The sequence below is a fragment of the Capricornis sumatraensis genome, chromosome 7 (assembly GCF_032405125.1).
Source record: "Capricornis sumatraensis isolate serow.1 chromosome 7, serow.2, whole genome shotgun sequence".
Classification (NCBI taxonomy): domain Eukaryota; kingdom Metazoa; phylum Chordata; class Mammalia; order Artiodactyla; family Bovidae; genus Capricornis; species Capricornis sumatraensis.
In genome coordinates this window covers 38678787-38697709 of record NC_091075.1, presented here as the reverse complement: position 1 = coordinate 38697709, position 18923 = coordinate 38678787, and the positions used below count along the sequence as shown (strand labels likewise).

The 18923-nt window shown below is 39.7% G+C and overlaps 1 protein-coding gene across 4 annotated transcripts in view; it reads left to right on the top strand.

The window, feature by feature from the left end:
* The window catches only part of HERC3 (HECT and RLD domain containing E3 ubiquitin protein ligase 3), a 123515-nt gene that overhangs the window by 72053 nt on the left and 32539 nt on the right, over window positions 1–18923 (top strand). For 2 of the 4 annotated variants that reach the window (XM_068975364.1, XM_068975365.1), the window contains 6 exons: window positions 3652–3741; window positions 4890–5060; window positions 6968–7111; window positions 8363–8529; window positions 10941–11007; window positions 12334–12416. In XM_068975364.1, coding sequence (XP_068831465.1) covers window positions 3652–3741; window positions 4890–5060; window positions 6968–7111; window positions 8363–8529; window positions 10941–11007; window positions 12334–12416 — 722 coding nt within the window. Of the gene's footprint in view, window positions 1–3536; window positions 3561–3651; window positions 3742–4889; window positions 5061–6967; window positions 7112–8362; window positions 8530–10940; window positions 11008–12333; window positions 12417–18923 lie in introns of all 4 variants that reach the window. The other 2 variants (XM_068975363.1, XM_068975362.1) reach the window with 2 other exon arrangements.

Genomic DNA, 18923 nt, shown 5'->3' with positions numbered 1-18923 from the left:
GAAAAATGACTTAAGGTGACAGTGCCACCCCATTTCAAGCAGGAACACTTGAAATGTGATCCACCAGTAGTACTTTGCTAGTTTTAGGTTTGGGAGACTCACTTTTGGGGAATAAACGGCCCAGGCCAAGTAGCCTCTCAGGAGAGGGTCACATATCTTACCAGTTAATATACATCTTTCCAGGCTAGGGAGAACAGTCAGGAAGCAGAATCATAATATTGCTGTTTCAGTATTTAGTTCATGTAATCTGGAAGCGCCAGTACTAATACCACTTCTAAAATATTCAGCATCTACAAAATAAAAATCAGTGAAATTAAACCGTTATATTTTAAATACAAAATCTCAGACTTGTAAAAAAAAATAAAATTTGTAGACACATAAACAGACTTTCTTATAGGCCTGCTGCTTCTTTTGACTGAACACCCTTCCCTTGTTCACCTTCCACAGAGCCAGCACCTCAGTCCTCCCCTGCGGTGGGGGTCTTCTGCACCACCAACTCTCTTGCTTTGGCTCTGGTTCCCAACAGTAATTTCCAGCCATCGTACCCTGCTGAAAGCATGATAACCCTACCCTCCAGAAGGGAGATCAGCTTAACCTTCAAAACTGAGCTTTTTCAGGGTATGTGCTGGGGGTTGCAGGGAGAGGATGGTAGGAAAGAATTAGAGAACTAGAGTGGGAGAGAGCTAAGAAATACAGACAGAGCTGCTGATTGATGTCTGAAATAACTACATTGTACCAACAAAAATACTAGTATTTACTAGGTATAGTTGTCCCTCCATATCCATGGAGGATTGGTTCCAGGAGTCCCCATCCCCATATCAAAACTCTCCATGCTCAGTTCAGTTCAGTTCAGTCGCTCAGTCATGTCCGACTCTCTGCAACCCCATGAATCGCAGCATGCCAGGCCTCCCTGTCCATCACCAACTCCCGGAGTTCACCCAAACTCATGTCCATCGAGTCGGTGATGCCATCCAGCCATCTCATCCTCTGTCGTCGGTCCCTCATATAAAATGATATATTAGTTACATATAACCTAAGAACATCCTCCCAAGAACTTTAAATCATCTCTTGATTACTTGTGATACCTGATACAGTGTGAATGCTATGTAAATAGTTGCCAGTGTGTGACAAATTCAAGTTGTGCTTGCTGGAATCTTCTGGAATTGTCATTTTTCTCCAAGCATTTTCTATCTGAGCTAGGTATAATCTGCAGACGTGGAACACATGGATAAGGAGGGCTCACTGTATACTGGGAGGCTATAAAGCCAACAACTGTTTTTATGGTCACTGTTAAAATTTTTTTGAGGTGTTCAAAACTTTATTTTGCTTTATAGAACAAGACACATGATAAAGATCTATCTTTTGTCTTGAGAACAGACAAATAATGCCTAGAATAAAATCTCTTCTAAGAAGGAGGATAGAAAATTTTAAATATTAGCACACACTTCCCCAGGATATTTGTACCTTTTGTAGGTATCTAGAGTACAAGATAACTTTGTAGAGTGCTGTTTTATGGTGTGTGTGTTTTAGTTGTTTCAATTCCAAAAGTCAGAGTAATTAGAGAAGCCGCCATGAGAATGAATCAAGTCAGCCTGGGTTCTATATGTAAGACTCTACACCTTGTCTCCCTGGACTGGACTCTCTTCTCTAATTAGAGTTTCTCAGTCTAGAGAAGGAACCTGTTCTAAAGGATAAACAGGGTGATTTTTTTTAAGAATTTCTTTTCAGTGCTTTCATCGAAATATACACGAATACAAAAGGAAGTATATATACACTTATTATTCACATAGCATTTACACATTAGAAAACCAAAGCAGATTTGCAAATTAAATATTAACAAAACTCTAAAACACAAATGCCTTCCTGAAGCGAGACCCCTCTTGCATTGTGATTAGGACTGCAGGCTGCCAGGCCTGGGGACTTGAGTTCTGTGGCTTGTCCTGTGCACCCAGGGATGACTCAATTCTCTTTTGTCCTTTCAGCTGCTATTAAACCTTCATTCATGCAGCTAGTCAGGACTGCTGTGGCCTTTTCTTGGGCACAAATGCATCACTTACAAAGGAAGACTGCTTTTTTCCCTTTCCTTGGACACTTCAGTATACCGTGGCACCAGTGCAATCATCAAAATAAATGCAAATTATATGGTAACACATAATTATAAGGAGTTCATTCAGAATGTGTTTTTATTTTGTTTAGGATATCATTTTTTTCTTTTTTTTAGAAAAAACACAAAATTTAAAAAATTGCATAGAACACTCTCAGATTTCTGGGAATAAATCCATGGTTTTCTGTTTGTGAAATACTGCTCCAGGTCAGCATGATCCATACTGTTGATTTTTTGTTTGATTGCTTCTGTTGGGTTATGTAGCAAACAGTATTCATTAGCTTAATCTTTCAGGAGAGATTTCCTTTTTGCTCCTGATAAACTAATGTACCTCTTAGATATGTTTGTAACCTACCTATTAGATATGTTTGTGGTTGTTTTTATTTGCAGGCGTACTTTGGGGATATTGTGGGTTTGGTTCCAGACCACCACAGTAAAGCAAATATTGCAATAAAACAAGTCACACAATTTTTTTTGTTAACCAGTGCATATAAAAGTTATGTTTATACTGTATTCTATTAAATGTGCAATAGAATTATGTTTAGAAAAACAATGTACAAACCTTAACTAAAAAATACTGTATTGCTAAACAAGAATGCTAGCCATCATCTGGGCCTTCAGCAAGTTGTAATCTTTTTGCAGCAGTAGCATCAAAGGTCACTGATCAGGTCACCATAACAAATGATATAAGAAAGTATGAAATATTGCGAGGATTACCAAAATGTGACACAGAGACAAAGGAAATGCTGCTGGGAAAATGGTGCTGATCGTGGTGTAAGACTAAGCGTTGCCACAGAACTTCAGTTTATTTAAAAAAAAAGAGTATCTGTGGAATGCAGTAAAGTGAAGAGCAATACAATGTAGTATGCTTATCTGTTATTCCCTTCTTTAAAAGTTTATTCAGATTTCATTTACATATTGATGGAATATCTTCTGTAGGCCAAGCCAGGGACAACTTTCTAAATACCTAGTTATGGACAACTTTCTAAATATTTGATTTCTCCCAAGAGTAACTGTGTGTACGTGTATGTTTGTAAGAGGTAGACGTAACATGCTGACAAATGAATTGCATTATCCACTTTACCTAACAAGATGAACCTCTGAAGTCATGGTTGTAAAGCTCCTGTTTGGTATTAGATTTCTTATAAACGAAAATTCTATTAATGCTGTAAATTATGGAGTTAGTGAAATGTTGTTTTTGTAAAGGTCCTTTAAATTTTTCTGAAGTTGTTTTCAGTGTTTTTCTCAGTCTATATTTATCAAAACAATTGGTCTATTCCATCATAACTCCAGTCAGCTGTTTAAATGGTGTTAGTTCCATGGCCAAATAGTCAGATAGGTTATCTATTTTGTTATTTGTTTTGTTATTTGTAGGGGATAAAAAGTTCAAGTTTTGTAATCCAACTAAGATACTTTATTTTTCTTTACACAGAAGGCTCGACCATCTATAATGCAGGTAAGTGAAACTTTAAAATTTATTAATGTATTTTTCCAGCAGTATTCTCTGTGGAATACTGTAATATTGCCAATAATGTGTTTCATTCTAGGATGCTGTAACGCTTTGTTCCTACCCTTTTATCTTTGATGCCCAAGCCAAGACCAAAATGTTACAAACTGATGCTGAACTACAGATGCAGGTAACATATTTTAAAAATTATTTTTTCCTATTATGGGTTTCTTTCATCTTATACGTAGGAGAAGGTTCATTTGGGTAAAGTTGTAGTATAACTTTTAGAACCTATAGAAAACTTTTCAGCAATTCTCTATTGAATAAAGCAAATATAAATGAAGGGACATTTAGATAAACCGAGGGTTGACAGGTGTCTTCATAAAGTATCATATAGTAAATATTTGCCTTTGTGGGCCGTATGGTCTCAAGTATAAAACTCTGTTGTAGCACAAGATTTTAATTTTGCATAATTTTCACATGTGTGAAATATTCTTTTTTTAAATTTTTGTTTAACCATTTAAAAATGTTAAAACTATTAGTAGCTCAAGAGCTGTATAAAAACAGGCAGCAGGTTGGATTCAGTCAATGGGCCATTGTTTGCTGACCCTTGATACATTATTAAATGGAGCTTGGCAGTTCTTTATTGAGCCAAAACTTAAATTAGAGAGATTTGTTGAATTTAAATTTGTTTTTATTGTAAAGTATAATTGGTTTTGGCAAGCCTGCAAAGATGTTTGTGAACTGGCAATCCAAACCTATCAATTCCTACTGCTGGTGGATATGTAACTTCATTCATCTCTCTCCCCCTCTCCCCATCTTTCTGACTTTGTCTCTAGCTCTTATTTACATTTATCTCTGTATATCTGTTTTCACAGTGATATAGCCATCGTATTGACAATTTAAAGCTTTTCCAGAGAAAATGGACATTTTTCAAAGAAGTAAAGCTGTTTAGCAAGTGGTTATTGGGTTTCTTTTCCTGCTAATTCGAAAGTCACCATTTTTACCCACTGTCCATCGTCACTTTCTTCTACTAAGATATCATTTCAGTCTTAATCTGCTTAGTCCAAATCATTTTCCTGGAATGAGTTATGGATCATATGGTTAATAAAGTGTTTCAGTTAATCTCTTTCGGTTCCTATTAGAAAGATTTGTGTGTTTTGTAAACATGACTGAGAAAATCTACTGGAAGAGTTAGGAGAATAAAGAACGAGGTGGAGATGCAGTGTGTCTGCCCTACCCTGTACCCAACCGTGGTCCAAAGGCAAGGCTGACAGCCATCTCCACTTACAGATGCACTCTTGGGTGATAACTGTGTTCTTGGGTGTGCTGTTCCAGGTGGCGGTCAACGGGGCCAATCTGCAGAACGTCTTCATGCTGCTCACCTTGGAGCCTCTGCTGGCCAGAAGCCCCTTCCTGGTCCTTCATGTTCGCAGGAGCAACCTTGTTGGAGATGCCCTAAGAGAGCTGAGCATTCATTCTGATATTGATTTGAAAAAGCCTCTCAAAGTGAGCCCTTCAGTATATTTATCTAAATAACCTTCCTGGGTTTCTTTAAACAGTGTCAGATGAAGCAGCAAAGATCTTACTAAAATCTTGGAGTATAGCCATTCATTATTTCTTTCATTCATTTTACAAGAATTTACTCACCTCCTTCTGTCCAGTCACCAAAGAGACCATCTCAACATGACATCAGATAAAAATGCCAGTGGATTATTATTGGAGAAGGAAATGGCAACCCACTCCAGTGTTCTTGCCTGGAGAATCCCAGGGACGGGGCAGCCTGGTGGGCTGCCGTCTATGGGGTCGCACAGAGGCAGACACGACTGAAGCGACTTGGCGGCAGCAGCAGCAGCAGCAGCAGCAGAGGACCTTCTTTGTCTGCTTTTTTCCGTGTACCTGTTCCCACTCTACCAAAACCATGCAAACGGTAGCACTGCTAAAGCTTCAATTGGGTAAAACTACCAAGCCAGCATCTAGGAAGTCTTTGGATGTCAAAAATTTAAGAGAAAGAAGGTAAAAAAGAAAACAGAAAAGTAGTGAAATTTTCTGGGCAGCTGGTCGTCTGTCCTGATAGGCCCTTTTTAGTACTCTGAAATGGTTAAGAAATTGTCTTTCCTCATAAACTATGCATGTTTGTATTACCATTTAATGTATTCTTGGGGCTTAGCACAATGCTTGGAACACAGCAGCTGGTCAGTAAATATTTAGTGAATTATTGAAGTTTTAGATCATTTACCTTTCCCTTCAGAAGACTTTTCCTGTTTGCAGTCCTGTTGTAAACTCCTGAAATGTAATAGACAAGAAACTGATGGTTTCCATGATACTGTCATCCTTTTCAGAATTTCAGTGGGTAGCATCAGTCCCATCAGTCTGCCTGGGAGTTCTCCCTAGAACTTCTGGGATAGATTTTTGATATTGCAAACAGAAGGTGCTCTCTTTGCCGCCTGTTTTCAGTCACTAATTCAGATGAGACTCTTTGCTTGGTAGCATGTCTGAGTTAAGTCTTCTACTGGCACCCATGTAATCGGAATCCTACTCTCTTCCTGCTCTAGGCAACCTTGAGCACAGTGTTCAAGATAATTTTTCTTTCTTTTTTAGCCACTCTGTGTGGCATGTGGGATCTTAGTTCCCTGATCAGGTATCAGACCTGTGCCCCTGCAGTGGAAGTGCAGAGTCTTAACCACTGGACTGCCAGGGAATTTCCCAGGATAAGCTTTTTTAAGTGCTTTTTATTTTTATCTCTGTGCCTGAGCCCTTCCAGTAAAGTGGGGATGATAATAGTAATTTCTGTGTGTAGGACTATTCTGAGGATTAGGTTAATAGAGTTTAAGTGGCTGGCATGTAGAAAACTCTTAATAAGTCTCGTCCTTTGGTTTGCTGTAGTTGTTACTGTGGTTGCGTCCAGTGTGCTCCATACAGATCTGTAATGGGTCTCTTTATAGCCCCTCACAGATGTGTCTGCTTGAACTACTCTCTTCCCTTTCATATTCATCAGTTAGTTTAAGACCCCTACTGAGAGAGACTTCTGTCTTAACTCAGGTTAGTCATTGCTTTACTCTGTGTGCCAGAACATTTACCTCTCAGTGTATCTGACTCTTTGAAAATGTATTCTTGAATTGGCTTTTTTTTTAATGTTTGCCTCTCTGCCCCAAATTGATGGTCAACTTTCTGTGGACATCTGGTAAAATTCTCACTTTGTCTATATCCCTTGAAGTGCCCAGTAAAATTCTGTGTGATTGTGAAGTGTCTTGTTAATAATCAGTAGTTAACACCTCGCAGTTTGATTGCAGCAGTGTATTCTGTTACATCTTCCTTTCTTTGTCCTGACTTTGGAAAGAATTTGTGAAAAAACCAAAAACCAGAAAATGACAATGATTTCCCTGAAGTACTAATTCTACTTTCATTATTTTAAGGTCATTTTTGATGGTGAAGAAGCAGTGGATGCAGGTGGCGTCACAAAGGAGTTCTTTCTTTTACTGTTAAAAGAATTGTTGAATCCCATCTATGGAATGTTCACCTACTACCAGGATTCAAATCTCTTATGGTTTTCGGATACGGTAAGTTAGTGATGTCATCATTCAACAGATGGATTGAACTAAACTTCCTTTTTGTTGTCAGACCAGTCTCTAGCTTTCTGACGTTTGCAAAGGGGAGCTCTATCAAAGATAATCATTTAGTGTGTATAAAGAGTGGATGCAGTCTTCATGTTTCACCTGTTACCAAGACCTCATAGTTGCATTTTGTTGCCCATCAGTCCCATTTCCATTCCTAGTAGGTAAGCTCCAAGCTTTGTAAATCCTCGAAGGGTAAAAAGAGTATGATAAAGAAATTGGTTTTATGACATATAAAAAATAACTGTCAAATATATCTTATTTTAATAACAACGATAGTATGTGCATGGATACTCCCACAGATGTACACAGTTTATTTTTGAAAATGCAGTAGGAGAGCTAAGTTCTAAAAGGCATTCCCATTTTAAGCAGACTATAGTTTATTTATTTTTCTACCAGACTTCTCTCCCTATATCTGCACTGTCCTGCCATTAGCCTCTTGTGGCTATTTAAATTTCAATTTTATTTAGTTAAATTAAATAATACTTGCACTTCCCCGGTGTCTCAGATGGTAGGAATCCACCTGCAGTGCAGGAGACCTTGATTTGATTCCTGGGTTGGGAAGATCCCCAGGAGAAGGGAATGGCAACCCACTCCAGTATTCTTGCCTGGAGCATTTCACATTCCCTCAGTTGTACTAACCACCATTCAGGTGCTCAGTAGACACACACAGTGGCTGACATCTGGGACAGAACAGAATAGAATGTTTCCATCACTGCAGGAAGTTCTGTTGGACACCAGTGCTCTAAATGAACATAAGCTGTTCTCTGTATCATAGGTGAGCTGTAAATGCTTAACTTTGTCTACATTGCATCTTTGGGGGACAGTTGAACTTTTGTTTTTTAATATTTTATTCTAAATATTGCAGTTCTCATCTACCTCCAATAAAAATCACTGTTATAAAACAGATCATTACTCTGTATTTGTGCTCGTGTTTATGTTCAACAATGAGCATATATTAATTTTGTAACAGTATTCTAGTAATTTCTAGGGATATCTTTTTTTTTAACCTCTTTTATATCATTTCACAAACATACACAGTTAAACTTTTGTTAGGGATATTTCTCTGTTTCAGAAGGTAACAATATTATAGATCTTTATTCTTTCATTCTGAAAATATTTTAAGGTAAATCACAGATGGTTTTGAGAGTGCGAGCACTGCTTTTCTTTTTAACACATTTGCACATGTGCTGAAAGTGTTTTGTAGAGCACAACTGGTTTCACTTGATTGGCATAACCTGCGGACTCGCCATTTACAACTCCACTGTGGTGGACCTGCACTTCCCACTGGCACTCTACAAGAAGCTACTGAACGTGAAGCCTGGCCTAGAAGACTTGAAGGAATTGTCACCCACGGAAGGAAGGTACAGAGCTGAAAGATGGGAGCCTGGCGTGGAGAACTGCTCTTGGCACTGAGATTAAAGGTTGAAAACATCACGTGTATAAGTTAGAGTTTCTCATTCGATTGTGCTGTGTATGCTTTGTCTTAAGACGGGGGTCCACAGCTGCTGGCTTGAAACAATTCCTGGGTCACTCTAGGGACAGAAGGAGAAAAAGGAAAAGGGAAGCCATAGCTGCCCAGGAATCCAAACAATCTCTGCTTTTCTTATCCTGAACAGAATATAAGGACTTTGAGATTTGTCATGGTCCGTAAATAGCAGGGGAGAAAGTATTGAAAAGAGAGCCTGTTTTTTTTTTTTTAAGTTACAGATTTCCCCATCCTTTTGTGTTTCTGTTTTCTCTGTCTCCTTGAATTTCACACTGTGACCACACGTGCAGGACTTCTGGTCACCAAATGTGTGTGGGGTTCTCACCCACATGTCCAAGTAATTCTGCATGATGCCAGCTGGGTGTCCTGCAACTTATCTCAGTTCTGACACCATCTACCTGGAGATAGAGTTGGATCCCACAGGTTAAGGGTTTCTGTTGCCCTCATCCCAGAGGAATTTACAAGGATTTGGGGAGCTTTGTGCTAAGGAACTGGGGGCAGAGACCAGTATATGTATTTTTTCTGTTATCTTATGGAGCCTTTTTTAGAAAGTAGTTTAATTGGGATATAATTTGCATTCTGCACAGTTCACCCAGTTAGAGTAAATAATTCAGTGACTTTTAGTGTATCCACAGAGTTTTGCAGCCTTTACTCCATCAATTTTAGGATGTTTTCATCACCTGAAAAAGAAACCTGGTATTCTTTAGTCGACATTCCCAACTTCTTCATCCCCTGAGCCCTAGGCAACCGTTAATCTACTTTCTGTCTCTGTAGACTTGCCTCTTCTGAATGTTTCGCATAAATGGAATCATACAATATGTGGTTTTCGGTATCTGGCTTCCTTCACACAGCATGTTTTCAAGGTTCATCTGAGCTGTAACGTGTATCAGTGTTTCATTTCTTTTTATTGTCAAATTATATTTCATTGTATGGATATACCAAACTTTGTCTATCCATTCATCAGCTGATGGACATTTGGGTTGTTTCTACATTTTGACTGTTACCAATAGTGCTGTTACGGATATTTTTACATGCTTTCGTGTAGACATAAGTTTTCGTTTAGGAGTAGAATTGCTAGGTCAAATGGTAACTCTATGTTTAGCCTTTTGAGGAACCTCCATACTGTTTTCCAGGACAGTAGAGACATGTTTTTAGTCATTTTCTTTCTGTCTCTAAAAAACTCCTTTTATTTTGAGTTTCTGTGTATTGATTTTAGGTAGCATAAGGTGAAATTTAATTTATAAAAAGATACCATATCCTTGGCTTTGTGGAAACACGACAGTTCTTTTGACTTCAGCAGGAGGTAACATCCCCTTTTTTTTATATAGAGAAGGAATACTGATTTTAAGATGGAGATGGAGAAAGGGTAGTCTCTAAGGTGCTCTCTAGAGAGGAGATGGTCACACCACCAGTATAGGACATCAGTACAGAGAAATCACAAAGGACATGGGGCAGGGGAGCGAGGCACAGAAACAGGTAAAGAAAATTTAGAAGGAATATTAAAAAATGGCAGAGGAGACCAGGCAGGGTTACTTTTTTGGTAACTGAGAGTGACAGAAATGTGTGCTGTTTTCTTTGCCAGCCTGGCTGAGAATGATGTATTTGAAGTAATGATTTTGGCTGGTTAAGTGAAAAAAGATTTAAATTCTGCATGAAAAATTTTCTTTCTGGGCAACCCGTTATGGAACTGCCAGACTCTGAGCTCACTGAAGAAGTGTGAATGAAGTCTAGTTATAAGGATGTATCCTCGTGACAGCTGCGATACGACCATTGCTGGCATAAACAGGCTCCAGTGTTCTTCAGTGTGGCAGCTAATAGAGTTCTTTGCACACAGAGCCCCTTGCATTAACAAGTAAGACTAGATTCCTAAGTGGACACAGTGACTTTGAAGCTTTTATTTTACGATGGGCGGATTATCCTTCTAATGCATACAGATAAAGCCAATCTGTAGGACCACTGCAGGATCATCTCCTCACTTATCTACTTCCAAAGTTTACTAGGGTTGACATAAGTGTGTCAGATACAAAGCTGTCTGATTTTCTTCATAAATTCAGTCAGGTTTGTCAGTAGGAACAGAGAACAATTAGTGAGCATCTTACAAGTCAACTGCTTTAAGCCATTTTTTTCAAAATATGTTTAACGTGACTTTCAGTCTAGATTTATGTTCATTCAAGACTGTTCTTTTGTAGCATTTCCTTGCAAATAATCTGGACGTGTGACTGGGATAGAAACACTATTGCCATGTGTGATGTACCTCTTTTCTTTTCTCTGTCACACTGTGATTAGGAGTCTTCAAGAACTGTTAGATTACCCCGGGGAAGATATTGAGGAGACTTTCTGTCTCAACTTCACGGTAAGGATTTTCTTTACTTAGAACAGTAGCTGTCTCTTTTATCATGCTTACAAGTCATAACTAGCATAATTTTTCTCCAAATCAAAGAACAAATTCAGAGACTTCTCTGAACCAAACTATTTTAGTCATAGTATCTTTTTTTCACCAATGTATAGTTATAGAATATTAGTTACAAGTGTACAGTACAGTGATTCACAATTTTTAAAGGTTAAACTCCATTTATAGTTATTATAAGGTATTTCCTGTGTTGTACAATATATCTTTATAGCTTATTTTATACCTAATGGTTTGTGTCTTAGTCCCCTACCCGTATATTGTCCCTTCCCTCTTCCTTTCCCCAGTGGTAACCACTAGTTTATTCTTTGGTTAAATCTGTGAGTCTGCTTCTTTTTGTTATATTCACTAGTGTGTTGTGTCTTTTAGATTCTACCTGTAGGTGACATCGTACAGTACTTGTCTTCCTTGGTCTGACTTATTTCACTTAGCATAATACCCTTCAAGTTCATCCATATTGCTGCGAATGGCACAGTTTCCTTCTTTTTGATGACTGAGTAGTATTCCGTTGTGTGCACAAGCCATTCATCTGTTGACGGACGCTTAGATTGTGTCCATACCTTGGCTATCGTAAATAGTGTTGCTTTCAACATTGGGGTGCGTGTATCTTTTTGAATTAGTATTTTTGTTCTTTTCGGATATATACTCAGAAATGGAATTGGTGGATCATATGATAGTCAAAGTGTCCTGAATATTACTGGAGTTCAGTAAGTGTGTTGAATAAATGAATGAATGAGTGGTTAATCTATACACTTGAGGAAATTACTGAAGCTTTATTCCTCTTTACTCCTATGTTGCTGTTTGCTGCTGTTGTTTAGTCACTAAGTTGTGTCCAACTCTTCGCGACCCCGTGGACTGTAGCCCTCCAGGCTCCTCTGTCCATGGGGTTTCCCAGGCAAGAGTGCTGGAGTGGGTTGCCATTTCCTGCTCCAGGAGATCTTCCCGACCCAGGGACTGAACCCATGTCTCCTGCATTGGCAAGTGGATTCTTAACCACTGAGCCACCAGGGAAGCCCCTTTATTCCTATACATATAATTTATTTTCTAGAGTTCATATTTTCTCTTTGATTGCGTTTATTGGCAACTCCCTATCTTAAAACTATCCTATAAAGTGCCGACGTTCTCTGATTCTTTCTCCTCCCAAGAATCTTCTGCGGTAATGTAAGTAGTAATTAAGCTACATTCGTTCCTAAGGCTCCTCAGTCATTTGGGGTCTAGAAAGATAATTAGTCAACAAAATCGAAACGTTTCTTTATTCCCCCTTAAATATAGATTTGTCGAGAAAGCTATGGTGTGATTGAACAGAAGAAGCTGATACCAGGAGGAGACAAAGTGGCAGTGTGCAAGGAGAACAGGTTAGTCTTGACCCTTGGCTGTGCAAATGTAACTTCATTTCTCGACACTTTTACTAAGACCAAGACTAAAGTGAACTATTCATCCCTTCTTCAGAGGGAATAAGAGTGCTAGGGCAAGTTTACAGATTTAATAGTGGAGGAAGCAGTGGGCCTCGGATCGGAAGGTAACTGTTCTGCATCTCTGTCCTACTGGCTTTGACCCTGGTCAACCACATAAACTACCTGATCTCGGTTTCCTATCCTGTCAGTAGGGGGTTAAAATAACCGTTCTGCCTTCCTCATGGGAGACTAAGTGAGATAATTTATAGGAGAATATTTTGACATTTTAGAATGAAGGACCTCCCAACATCTATAGAAGGTTTCCAGTATCCATCAGAGTGACTGGCATAAAAATGCCCCCAAAAATATGTGTTGAATAACCAAATGTTATAAAAATGCTTACTATTATTGGTGGTGGTTTTATTGATGAAGAATTTGTAATGTAGATTTTAAATTAAGTTCTTTGTGCCTCATGAAAATTAATTCAAGTACATCTGATTTTTTAGTATGATTTTCTGTGTTATCTCTTTGAAGGAGAAAAAAATTCAATTTTGTTTGCTTTTGAATTAGAGTGAGGTTTTTGGCCATCTGCATGTTAATTAATTCAGTTTGCAAACACTGAGTGCCTGCTGTGGGCCAAATCTGTTGCTGGATTTAGGAAATAAGTAACTTTCATCCTCAGTACTAACTGGGAAGGGACAGCGTAATGAATAATTGCAGTAGATTATGGTGCGTGTGATAGGTAAGTGATGGGACAAGTGCCATGGAACCAGAGGGAGAAGCCACAGCACTTTCACTCACCATCGAAGAGTGTGAGTGGGAAGAACATTTCAGGCACAGGGAATAATGTGAGTCAGACTCTCAACTCAACACATGATAGAGAATGGTGAGTGCTTGTTGGGTGGGGCCCAGTGTGTGGATTAAGGGTGGGTGCAATAGTATTGGGGTGAAACTTGTCAGACCCTAAGTGGTTTTGGAGTGGGACGTGGTTGATCTGTTTTAGAATGATAACTGGTGGCCATATGGAAACGGATGGCGTGTGGGGAGACCCATAGGAGACTACTGAGGTAACTCAGGTGTTCGGTGGTGAGGGCCAAAATGAGGGCAGCAGGGATGCAGAGTCAGCTATGTGTCGATTATGTAATGAACAGGCGCTAGTGCCTGATTATATGTGGATCCTACTAGAGAGGCATGTATCGATAACATGCATGTATTGAGGCTTCCAATTTGAACAACAGGAAACAGAATCTGTAGAGCAGGGTGGAAAGGAAGAAGAGTTCCTTTTTATTTTTTAAAGAGTTCCATTTTATAAATGTTGATTTTGACATGTCTGTGTGATACCTAGGTAATTTTGTTTAGAGCTGAAGATTTATGTATGTCTTGAAGTCTTGTTTTTTTTTAAATCAAGTCATAGTTTCTAAGTAGGATATTTCCTTTTTCTTTTTTGCATTTCAAATTTTAGTACAATTTTTAAAGGTTGCTTTGCATTTGCAGTTATTACAAAATATTGGCTACATTCCCCATATTGTACAGCACATCCTTGAGCCTACCTTACAGCCAGTGGTTTGTGCCTCCCACTCCCCAGCTCCTGTGTTGTTCCCCCTCCCTACCCTCACTGGTAACCACTGATTTGGTCTTTGTATCTGTGAGTGTGCTGCTTTTTTTGTTATATTCACGGATCTGTTGTGTTAGAAGTCTTACTGTCAGTAGTTTGTTTACTTACTTAGGCCAGCCTTAACCACCAGTGAATCTGAGGTTGCCTACGCAAAGAAAAACGTGGTGAAATAAGAAAAGCAAGGATGGGGGAAATGTATGTTCTTAGAAGAGTTATATATATTAGAAAAGGGAGACTCCTGTGATGAGGACTTAAAGATCATTAACACATTGGGTAGAGACAAAACTTCTTGACTTGAAGAAGTGGTGGGTGTGCAGAAAGACGAGGTAGGTGTCTCTCATCTTCCTGCAGAAAGGTGAGGGAATGGTGGTCTCCACTTGGGAGGGCTGTGAGTGAGGGAAGCCTGGAAGCAAGGGTTGATGCTGTGGATAAAGGTTACAGAGGTAGAGAAGCTGGATTGTTTTGGGTATGCTGGGAAATGAAAGCTTTGGGTTTTAATTGGCTTCTTACTGTACCTAGTTGCAAGATGCAGACAGAAATCCTATATAAGTGATGTATATTGGCTTCCTCTCATAAATCTTCTCTTTTGAAAGTAGGAGTGACAGAAAAACTGACAGGCCTCCTCTTCCATCCTTTTACATTTTAAAAGATAGCGAGAAGCCAGGGTGACCTAATGTAGCATTCAGTAATCTTTTTTGTCATGTAAACCTTCCAGACTACCCAGGAAGCGTCAGCTTTGGGGAAAGTGAGCTGTAATACCAGAGTTAACTGAAATAATGCAGAAGTTGTGAAGGACCCAACAAAAATGGCTTCAGGTGATTTTGACTCTGGGAACCTAGTATAGAGGCTAATCTTATCTCAAGTAGGTGTGTTACCAAGTTCAAGCTCGCTCTGTTCACTGCATGCAAGGCCAGTGAATCTTAGAAACAAGGTGCTGAGGCAAGGAATATGACTTTATTTGGAAAGCTGGCTGACGGAGAAGATTGCAGACTGATGTCTCAAAATAACCATCTTGTCAGGGCCTAGATGTCAGGTTCTTTTATAGAACCGAAGGGAGAAGCAATGAGGAACTAAAGTCAAAAGGCAGAATAGAGAGAGAGAAGCAGTGAGGAAGTAAAGTAAAAAAGGGTCTTTGGTTTTGCAAAACATCTCCGAGAAGGGCCAGCCTTTGGAAGGGGTGTGTTCGGTTCAGTCGCTCATTGCTCATCCTGTCCGACTCTCTGTGACCCCATGGACTGCGGCACACGGTGCTTCCCTGTCCTTCACCATCTCCTGGAGTTTGCTCAAACCCATGTCCGTTGAGTTGGTGATGCCATCCAACCATCTCATCCTCTGTCGTTTCCTTCTTCTCCTACCTTCAGTCTTTCCTAGCATCAGGGTTTTTTCTAATGAGTCAGCCCTTGGCATCAGGTGGCCAAAGTATTGGAGCTACAGCTTCATAATCACTCCTTCCAGTGAATATTCAGAACTGATTTTCTTTAGGATTGACTGGTTTGATCTTGCTGTCCAAGGGACTCTCAGGAGTCTTCTCCAGAACCACAGTTCAAAAGCATCAGTGGAATGTGTTAGTCTCTTCTTTTTTGTAGTCATTCACAGATGGGCAGGGTCAGATTATCTCTTTATGAGCTGAGCAAAGGCACTTGAATTTAACAGAGTAGCAGGGTTCTTTGAGACAGGCCATTGAGTATGATTATAATAACTGCAAGAAAAAGCAACTCAAAGAAACAGTTCCAACATGGAGTCCGAATTATTTCTTCTCTGCAGCAGGTGTTTCATTTGAAACTCTTACTTGATAAGAATGTTTCAAAGCTAAAAGCACTGTCCCTTCTTTATCTGTAGAACATTGGTACTTTTATCAACTGCTAATGATTTGTTTAATAAAAACAGTATTATTCCATAGCATGTGATAATATTTTTAAAATTGGGAAATTTACAGCAGATCATAAAGTGGCAAAAGGGCAGGAAAAAAGGCAGAATAACAGTGACAGTCTTTATTTTCTTGGGCTCCAAAAATCACTGCAGATGGTGACTGCAGCCATGAAATTAAAAGAAGCTTGCTCCTTGGAAGAAAAGCTTTGACAAACCTAGACAGCATATTAAAAATCATAGACATTACTTTGCCAACAAAGCTATGGTTTTTTCTAGTAGTCATGTATAGATATTAGAGTTGGACCATAAAAAATGCTGAATGCCAAAGAATTGATGCTTTTGAACTGTGGTGTTGGAGAAGACTCTTGAGAGTTCCTTGGACAGCAAGAGTTCAAACCAGTCAATCCTAAAGGAAATCAGTCCTGAATATTCATTGAAAGGACTGATGCTGAAGCTCCAAACTCTGGCCACCTAATGTGAAGAACTGACTCATTGGAGAAGATGTTGATGCTGGAAAAGATTGAAGGCAGGAGGAGAAGGGGATAGCAGAGGAAAAGATGGCTGGATGGCATCACCTACTCATTGGAGATGAGTTTGAGCCAGCTCCGGGATTTGGTGAAGGACAGGGAATCCGGGCGTGCTGCATTCCATGGGGTCACAAAAGGTCAGACATAACTGAGCAACTGAACTGAACTGATAAAGTGGCTTTTGGGTCCAGGTAATCTTGTTACTGAGTCCAAGTACTCTGCTCACTGAACAACAAACCCGTGAATCCGAGAGATGAGGTGTTGAGAAAAGGAATACAACTTTATTTGGAAATCTGGCTGACAGAGATGGCAGACTGTGTCTCAAAATAACTGTCTTGTTGGGGTCTGGATCTCAGGTTCTTTTATAGAACCAGAGAGAAGCAATGAGGAACTAAAGTCAAAAGGCAGAATGTAGAGTGGGAGAGGCAATGAGGAAGTGAAGTGAAAAGGGTCTTCAGTCTTGCAAAACATTTCTGGGAAGGGCCAGCCTTTGAATCTCTTCTTTCTCTCTCTTTTGCTGCTGCTAAGTCGCCTCAGTCGTGTCTGACTCTGTGTGACCCCAGAGATGGCAGCCCACCAGGCTCCGCTGTCCCTGGGATTCTCCAGGCAAGAGTACTGGAGTGGGTTGCCAGTGCCTTCTCTCTCTTACTCCCTGTTTTTTGTGTTTTTTTTTGGGCAGTCATTCGCAAGTGGGCAGGGTCAGATTATCTTTCTATGAACTGAATAAAGAGTTTAACAGAGTGGCAGGGTCCTTTGAGGCAGGCCACTATATATGATTATGACAGCAACAGCAACAAAAAACAAGTCAAAGAAACAGTTTCAACATGGAGTCAGACTTGGTTCTTCTCTGTGACAGTTCTTCTTCCTTCCTGGTTTTGGTGATCACTTTATAACGTATATATATATTTACATATGTAGATACATCTATAGCTTTTAGACTTTTCAAAGGATGTCTGAGCTTTTGCATCAGGTTTCAGACAATATAGTGTGCACATCATTTGTTATGAGCTAACAGTAGGCTAGGCAAGCAACCTGAGGAAGGGCACATTCAGAATTTCTTCACTTTCTAGTGAGTCTTCCAAATGCACTGTGTGGTGGGGAAAGAGTGTTCTTGTGCGGGCATAGACAATTTGTGATATAGTCTGCAGAGGAGGCAGGTATTGGGACTTAACCCTCTTTTTTTGTATCTTTATAAAATTGTTTCTCCTAGAGACTTTTTGTCTCTGCCTGTTTTGTTCTCTTTCTCTTTGTGGGTCTGAGTTTTTTTCTTTCTGTCTCTTTGCTTTCTCTCACTCACACTGTCTCCTTATTCAGTAGGTATTTCTTTGAATCAGCAATTGAATTGACCTAATAGTTGAGACACAATCTGTGCAGGAATACTGAAATACAACCTAGTTTGTTTAGGGTATTAAGCTGTTCTCATTTGCAACCATAAATGAAATATGAAGACAAAATTAGTTAATTGAATCAAAAGGGGTTCAGAGAAATCCACATGGACAGAGGCATCTGGTGGGGGGGATGGATATGGGTAGAGCTCTTGGGAGGACTGCTAAGATCTGGATACTAGAAAACAGAGACAAGAATGTAATAAAAAGAGAAAGATGCTCGGTAAAGTTTGCAAGCAAAGAAGTCTCATGATAGAAGTGGGTCTGTGCCACACTTTCTTTCTTCATCTTTTTATTCCTTTTCCACCATTTTTATCTTTTGCTGACAGTTGGGCAAAAGGCCCTGCAGGCCTACAAGCCCAATCTTGAGACTGAAGAAAAAAATCCAGAGTCAGCAACAGAGACGTCAGTGGTTTAATGGATGCAGGTTCTTACATGTGTGAAGCAAGGTCCTGGAGTGATACACCACCATGTGTGGTAGATAGCAGGCAGGACGTGGCGACCATCTCTGCTACTGGGGAAAATGGGGAGGTGGGTACCAGTAATCAGGGGAATTGATGTGAGATTGGCTCGTGGTTATCAGGGAAACCAGCAAGGGGGAAACATGCCCCTCAACACTGCTTTGATAAGCTATCTTAGTGGAGATGTTCTGACCTAGTCATGAGCTGGGGCCTGGGACAAATATGTGGAAGGTCAGTTACATGAGTAGGGTGTGGGTGAAGCAGGCACAGTTTGAGGAGGGGTTCTTGAGTGTCCCGACCACACACTGACATACACTCACTCCTGGACATTGCTCATCCCATGAGTGGTCCTCAAAATCAGTGCAGAGAGTGTGCTTTCGTTTAAAGTCAGTGGGTTCCTTTTCTCTTTCTTTGTTGTTGTTTGCCCCTATTTGACTTCAGGGCTGCTTCTACAAAACATTTTCCGTTAGGATGTTCTGATGACACACAGGTTCCTTAAAAGAAACAGAGTACATAACTTCAAGGGAGTAATAAGGGGACCTACATTATTCTTTTACTTATATTACAAAACTCCATTCTTCTGTTACCATGACTTTTTAAAAAAAAATAGC